Source organism: Ctenocephalides felis, unplaced genomic scaffold (assembly GCF_003426905.1).
Source record: "Ctenocephalides felis isolate EL2017-DRISC unplaced genomic scaffold, ASM342690v1 CF-g0.4_SCAFFOLD_01170, whole genome shotgun sequence".
NCBI lineage: Eukaryota > Metazoa > Arthropoda > Insecta > Siphonaptera > Pulicidae > Ctenocephalides > Ctenocephalides felis.
The window spans coordinates 4,318,672-4,326,963 of NW_020537324.1; the positions used below are offsets into that span (position 1 = coordinate 4,318,672).

An 8,292-nucleotide genomic window follows, 5' to 3' on the forward strand; every position below is an offset into this window, starting at 1 on the left:
AGTGAAAATAGCCCTTGCCCGACATTGCTGCACCATTAAAATGTCAGCCCTATTAGATTAATTCTAATAACAAAAAATACGAAGTAAGGAGAAGTTTCAGCCCAACGGCTCATAGGACGTAAGGTTCTGATAGCTGTTCAAAAATAATAAAAAAAAAAATAGTATTTTTGACTTCTTCTGGCAGTTCGCCCCAAAAGACTTTTTTCACTTTAAAATATATTTTAGTTTATATTTATAAGTGAATCTGGGCCGAATTCAAATTCATATCGCCCTGGGGCACTGGCTGAAATTTTACTTTTTTTTATATCTTATTTTTCATTGCATATTTTCATTAAAACTTATTATCTTTATATAAATTAAATTATATACATTCGTAAAAAATGTGTCTTTTTGTTAAATAACATGCTCATAAAAATGTGTTACATTTATAGCGTGGGCAGGGCATATAACATTTTTGCTGATTAATACATTTTGTACGTACTAATATTTTCAAAGTTCTCATATTTTTATTATTAGCAATATATTATTTATTAATATTAAAATATTCATTAGAGCACTTTAAATAAATTATTTAAAAATTTTGTTTCAACACATTTACCTTATAGTTTAGATTTGTTTTAATTATTTAGATTAGTGATTCCCCAGAAATAGCTTTATAATGCTTTGATTTTTTTACATAAGTGAAATACTAATTAATAAATTTCTGTCAGCACAATACTTTAGATTATCTCAGACACAGATATAAACATATAAAACTAATTAATAAACCGTGACTCTAAGTGCAAATTTTTGTTCTAATTTTATTGATATTTATTCTGATTTTGATACTTATGAATATTTTTCAAAAGTGATTATAAATTAATTGTAATCAAATTAAATAAAAATAAAAATATTGAATTACAGAAGTTTGAACATATCATCGATAACAATAATTATAGTTATTATTTAAAAAAAAATATTATTATTAAATTTCAATTTCAACTTTAATATTTTTTAACATTTTACTATTTACAACTTAAATTTGTTTTCAAATAATTTAAAAAAAATCAATAAATATGAAAATTATGCTAAAGTACAAATATACTTGATATGCTTGTTTTTTGTGACTTCAAATCCTTTTATACTTTTTTGATATTATGTTTATTTATTCAAATATAATTTTAGTATATTTTATTTATTAAATACAGAGTATATGTTTATAACACCACAAAAATGCAGATTCACATATTGCACAATTATGTATTATAAAATAGATTTTCTTTTCTTTTAAGTGTTGGCAAAAAATTCCTTACTACTATGATCGAATTGTAATAAATTATACTTAAACGACCTGATAAGACGTAGTTGCTTTAAATCATGAAATATATCCGACCCTGTCCAGGGTATCAATAAAATACAGATTAGTCGTAAGTATTACGTCGATGTTATATACAGATATACAAAGTCTAGTAGGAGTCCGGCAAATAAAAATTGAATTTCTTCGATAGCTTATTTGTGATGTCATCATATAATAAATCCGAATCAGGAAAATGGGATGACCGCGGAAAACTACCTCCGTTTGCGAATCCTTGCCGAGTGAATTCGGTCGGAAAATAGGTCTTTGGTATATTTAAAGATCAATCGAACGATAATACAAATACAATTATGGGTAAAGGAAATTTTATTGCAATAAGGTTATTAGTTATTAAAACTTGTTAAGATATAATATTTGTTTTTAGCAATCAACTGTGACATCTTATAATTAGTGAAGTGGTTGACTACTACTATTGAGTATAATAGACTTATAACTGGTGGTTGTAATCAAATCAACCCAGAATTTATTATGTAAATTGTCAATTATGTGGTGTGTAATTCTTGTTATTAGTATTCTTGACTTTTCTGCAGTAATGCCCGAAGACATACAAATTAGTAATTTTACCTCAACTCTCCGGCCAAGTAATTTTTTTCATAAACTCAATTGATTTTTATCCATTTTATATCAAAATGTGTATCTTATTCCTCTTTTCAAACGAATTCAAGCTTAATAGTATCAATCGTCAGTCTGCTGCGATATTAATTCAATTTAACGATTTAACTATTCCTGGTCCTTGGACGATCGCCCGGCGGTCGTCAAATACTCCCTAATGGCCAATTAGCGATGTCGTTCAATCGAACTATTGGGATAGTTCGGTTTGCTTTGATGGCTTCTGTAGGACGAAATTCAAGGATAAAAGGTTCTGTTTAGTCAATTAATAAATGATGGTAAAACTGTGTGTAATGTCATCTTTTTGGCAAGTGAAATATATTAGCTACTTTCTGGAAAAATGTTGTTGAGTCGCTCAATCGAACTTTGTTCGAAGAGAGGGTGCTGCTTTGGTGCATTCTTTAGCACGAAATCTGAGGTTAAAAGGTTTTTTTATTCAATTAATGAACGACTTTAGAACAGTATATAGGTAATTACCATTTAAAATACAGTATATCCAAACATGTTGTCTAATATTAACAATTTTATGCCCAAATTTTGGCAAATATTCTTGGTAAAATTTAGCTAGATCAAATAATTCTAAAAATTTTTTAGACTAATTTTTGCAATTTTGGACTAATTATTACTTTTTTGCTTCGTTAAAGGTGTAGGTCTACACAATAATAAAAAAAAGCATTAAGCACTTTAATAAAAACAAATGAAGAAATTATTTGCAAGAATCTGCTAATCATTTAGTTAATATTTTTCCCAGTTTGAGAAACTTGTTCTTAGATGGACAAGACATTATTTAATCCTCTGAGTCACTTATTTGGTGAATGACATGAAATGCAAACATAGTACGATGTATGGCAAACATTCAAAGGCTTTGAACTTGCAATTTCCTTGCTTATGTTACTAATTTACTCAAGCCTAAGAGTTGATCAATCAAAATTGTAACTAAGTCATTTTGAATCGAAGAAAATTATAAGATGATTATTTGGCATTGAGCTAATTATTGTGATTTTGGTAATAATTGAATACAACACAGTTTGCCTAATTTCAAGTTATGTTCCTTAAGTTCAAGTAAATATTTATTTAGTACATATATTCATTTGATAAGGTGGCATCTAATTTTTAATTTGAAATCTAAAACTATACAAGTGAATACAAAGAAGTAGATCACGTAACTGTGGCTTTGTATCTTTTTATCATAAAGTGTAATGAGATATGTTATCTAGACAATACCTAGATAACAAACATCGACTGGACTGCAAGTAACAAATTTATAATTAATTGCTTATTTAATAATTTTATTTTAAAATTTTGTACCCAAAGGAAAAAGTATATCATACATGTCTCATTGTAAAATCTATTCTATATAATTTTATGTACATATCTAAGTCAATACTTAATGAATTTAATATTTTATATTATAAAATTAAAATTTAATTTTTTACTATATAAAATATGTACTAATTTTATTAAATTTCAGTCACATTTTATTACTTTAATATTGTCAGATTATTTAATTTGAGGTGTATTTCTGAATATTATCTCATGCGTACCTGTTCAAATATATATGACTAACAATGCGTTATCAGTGCCCGATGTCAGAGGCACAAACTTCTATGTGTTTCCATCACAAAATAATCATTCTGCAAGGTGTAAAATTCAAATTCGCCGGTCATTTTGTTCAAAAATCATTAACTTTTACCTGACTTCAAAACAAACATGGTAGATTTTGTCATCGGACCTATAGGCTTCATATCAAAATTGTATGCCGGTGTGCAAAGATGGCTTTTTAAATAAATTTTAAACCTAAAGTTTTATCGAAGTATGACAAGTACTAGTGGATTTTGTGATATTGTGACAAATTAAATTTGAAGGAATTCTCGAGCAATATGAATTTTGTAAGTGTTTTATATTTTTGCTAGTATTTTTATTCCATTAATTGGATTTTATTGCAAGTAGATTAAGCTGCTCCTCGTGTTTGTGATGATAGACGAAAGTTTTGGGAATGGTTATTGCAATTTGGAAGAATGTAATTGTTATATTGACGATGCCAAATTTGTGGTGGATTGTTCTGAAATGCAATTGAAAGAGATACCTAATGATATTCCTAAAGAAGTAAGATAATTACAAATATAAATCATACTTATATTGAGTGTAATATATAAACACAGACCATTGCAATTTTTCAAATTACTAAAATATTTTTATTTTTTTTTTATCACATGATGTATTTAACTTCATTTGTTATGGTTTAATTATATTTTGCGTAGTACGAATATTGTAGTTGAAATTTTATTTCATTTCGGTAAAAGCAAATGATTGCTAGTAGCCAAATGTGTGATCGATAAATTTCAATTTATTTAAAAATATATTGCTCATATCAATTAATATATTTTAACTAATTTAATTTATTATTGTGTAGCCCATTAATTAAAATATTATATTATATAATAGTAATTGGAAATATCAAAATATTATGATATATTTTATTTCCCGTTTTAAATTTTGTTGACACATACAAGCTGTAATTTTTATAAAAATGAAGTACCGATACTTGACTTTATAGATTAAATCCAGTATTATTTATCTGAACATCATTTCTATGTCTATATATTTTAGGCGCAGATTTTAATCATGACAAATAATAATATCCAAGAACTGTCTGGAGAACTGAAATCATTAGAAAATCTAGAAGAACTATATTTCTCCGGCAACAGAATCCGTAAAATATCATCTGATGCCATCGCAAATTCGACGAACCTGAAAAAGATTATTTTATCCAGAAACAATTTAACTAGCTTGACTGATATTCATGCGAGTGAGTTGTTTATTTTAGCAAAACATTTAATCGAAATCGATTTATCACAAAATCCGATTACTTTAGACAGAGACTACGAACGTATGTTTATACACAATCAACAGTTACAGATATTGAATTTGAGTCATTGCCAAATTCATAGTTTGACACATCCTAAGTTTTTGAAATATATGCCAAATTTACAAATTTTGGACTTGAGTTTTAATCCTTTAAATTTAATTACGAATATGCAATCCAGTTCCTTAGTTCAGCTTGAGGTTAGTCATTGTCAATTAGGATTTTTTGATGGAAATTCGTTTAATCATTTAACTGGACTGATGAAACTAAATATAGCTTGGAATCCAAGATTATATTTTTCTCGGCGTTATCCTCTTTTGAAATTAGAATCTCTTAAAGAACTCGATATTTCGTTTTGTAATGTAAATAAATTAAGATTAGAAGCATTTCCAAAACTTGTCAATTTAAAAGCTCGTGGAAATATGGTCAACGAATTAAACGAAGAAAGTTTTGAAAAAAATCATTTATTAGAGTATATTAATTTGTCGGGAAACGGGATAGCGAGCGTTACAAAGAATACGTTTGTTTTATTAGACGAATTAAGAATGATAGATTTGTCGTGGAATGTTCTGTCATCTTTAAATCCTAATACATTTGCTGCAAATAAACAACTCACAAGCATTAATCTATCACGAAATCATTTGAATAGATTAGATTCTTTCGTTTCTAAATCAATCGATACTTTGGACTTAAGTTGGTGTGAAATTCAACATATAAGCAATGATGCTTTTGTCAGATTGCCGGAATTAATAGACTTAAATCTGTCTCATAATTTAATAAGTGAGATACCTGAACGATTGCAAGCATCGAAACTTCAAAAATTAGATCTCACCTTCTGTCGACTCAAAACCTTAAGAAATGAAACATTACAAGGGATGCCTTTCTTGTCAACTTTATTACTTGGTGGTAATAGAATGACGACACCTTTTCATGAAAGTTATTTCTCTGGTAACCATGCACTTAAAGAGATAGATTTATCAGACAATCCATGGCGTTGCGAATGCATGTCCGAAAGTTTTAAAAATCTTTTCAAATACTTACGTCCAAGAGTGGATGATATTCGTGCTTTGAAGTGCGAGTCGCCAAATGTAGTTGCTGGTAAATCTTGGTCAAGCGCTTGTGGAACTGTTTGGAACCCTAATTTACTACCTGTGTCCAAGGCCGATAAATTTTGGATGTTTTTAATAGTAATACTTCTGAGTTTTGTAGGCACAATGTGTGTTGTGATGGTTATTCGTAGAACGATAAAGGCCCGAGCCGAAGCTGCTAGACGGGAAGAAGAACGAGTGGCTGAAGAAGCCCGGGAGCGCCAGAGGCAGCAAAGGCTTCTCGAGCGCGAGGCCATGCGCAACGCGCCTGACCCGCGGGACTTGGTGTCACCGCCGTGCTACGAAGAAGCTCTACTCTTACCACGCTTGGACGGAACTTTTGCGTCTTTAGGACACTTGCCATCGGGTAGCAGAGATTTACAGAATAAAATGGGAAAAAATAGAGCAAAGAGTGAAGCTAATGTATCGAAAATTGCGCAACGCGGCAGGAATTTAGCGCCTTTGACAATAAGCGTACATCAGGAGCACCCTACGCAAAGTGCGACGGAATTAGCCACTAATGTTAACAATAGCGAATCGAGTTCTTCGACAGCTAGGAATAGTGATGCAACCATGAACGAGGCAAATGCAAATTCTCAACAAAATGAAACTCCTATTACAAGAATTATCCCGAGTTCACCCCCGCCGAAGTATAGTGAGCGGAACCCTATTCCGGTAGAAGTCAATGTAACTGTAGAAGCCCCCGAAGGACCCACAGAATCTATGAATAATGAACGAGTACGCAGGGAGAGCGATCTGTGATTATATTCTGAAAATATTTAGACATGATGCGAATCGGTTGCTTTAGTCAATCCAAAAACCAGTGAAGTTCCATGCATGAAGTGACTCTATCTATGATTGCAACACAAATATACGTTGAAGTTTGTTATGAAATTCAGATGGTGCTTGCAAACATATAAAACTGTTAATTTTAAATCAGTGTCTAAAAACACTATGCACTTTTGGACATTTAACGCTAAATTAATGTTTGAAAGCATATACTTAAAATAATTGATAATTCCAATTCAAAATTTTTATTTTACTGCTAACGAAACTTCGTTTCATGATCTTTTCCAGTTTCATTTTCACCGAAACTGCTAGAAGAATTTATCAGACATAAATAAGAAGTGAATAAATAAAATTTTAATATACTCTTTATTGAACATATAAGTTATACTGTGTAAAACGTATTTTATAAGAAAATCAGTTTATTATTTATAATTACAGATGTAAGACTAGTTCTTAAATAAACTTACTTAAAACTAAAATAACCTTTTACATTTTAATCATGCATAGATTTTTTTAACATTATTATAACGAAACTTTTTGGCAGCTAAAACCTATTCAAGAATAAGACATTGATAAACAACTATTAATAATTATAGGTTTTCATATACCGATATTATGTACATAACATAAATAAATAAATTAATAATATGCTTTAAGCATTTGTGTAAAAGAAAGCTTATAATTAGTGCATTTTAAGGTCTAACAGTTAATTAGCGATATTTTATACATGTTTAACATTTTAAATATATCAACATTCTATGTTTGAATTTGAAGAATTGAGGTATTGTAGGAATTTCATGCGTTGTTTCTTTCGAAACCAATTTTTATGAAGTCAAGGCACAAGGGTGAAAAATGCACAGTTAGCAATAAAAACTTCTAAAAAATAGGTCGTTTAGGCAACTCACATTATTAATCTCTTTCTTAAGTCTACAAATTACAATTAAACATACTTTGCATAATTAAATATAATAATAGCAGCATGGATGTTTTTTTAATAAAAATATTATTTATTTACAATTGATATAATTGTTGTTGATGTATGAAAAGTTCTGGATATTACATCACAGCCATCTTGCCAATCTTAACTTCTTGACGATTAACATTATATATTAAAAATGCATTATTCTACAATATTATAAAATATTTTTCAATATAACGAATTATCTAATTATTAAACTTCTAATATCCTAAACGTTACTTAAGGCATATAATTCTTGATATGCTTTATAAAGTAATTAACTAAAAAATGTTAAATAAAAATTAACCCTCCGTCGGTCGGATATTTTTTCACCTTCGAACGGTCGGAAAGGTCTGGCTGGACCACCATTCATTTTACATGCATTTATATGGGATAAATGAGTTTGGTGTCTTATGTATTAACGATTATATAAAAAAATCAAGAAATATAAAAAAAACGTTGCTTTTTTTGTTAATTTTTCTGTTTTAAATCAATGAAAAACAGTATTTATTCTTTTTGGCGCCTGAATGAATGTGTGCATTACTCATCCGATTTTCAGTGTTTGCGATTACCAATAAGTTTGGTAGGTTTTCAAGAAACTCTCGTCATGAAAATACTAACATTCATG

General features: G+C 29.2%; 1 protein-coding gene across 2 annotated transcripts; it reads left to right on the forward strand.

Moving 5' to 3' along the window:
- Positions 1-3,647: 3,647 nt before the first annotated feature.
- On the forward strand, positions 3,648-6,740 carry LOC113368003 (leucine-rich repeat-containing protein 15-like). Of its 2 annotated transcripts, none has more exons than XM_026609563.1 (3): positions 3,648-3,852; positions 3,911-4,069; positions 4,574-6,740. In XM_026609563.1, exons 2-3 carry the CDS (start codon positions 3,938-3,940, stop codon positions 6,677-6,679), a joined length of 2,238 nt encoding a protein of 745 aa, XP_026465348.1. In that variant the 5' UTR covers positions 3,648-3,852; positions 3,911-3,937; the 3' UTR covers positions 6,680-6,740. The 2 variants fall into 2 exon arrangements, with proteins under 2 accessions (XP_026465348.1, XP_026465347.1); XM_026609562.1 differs by having other exon boundaries at positions 3,649-3,852; positions 3,914-4,069.
- The last annotated feature ends 1,552 nt before the right edge of the window (positions 6,741-8,292 follow it).

Excerpts from the sequence above, each read along its gene's own strand:
- LOC113368003 (XM_026609562.1), top strand. Across the intron at positions 4,070-4,573 it reads CTAATGATATTCCTAAAGAA|GCGCAGATTTTAATCATGAC; the intron begins GTAAGATAATTA and ends TATATATTTTAG.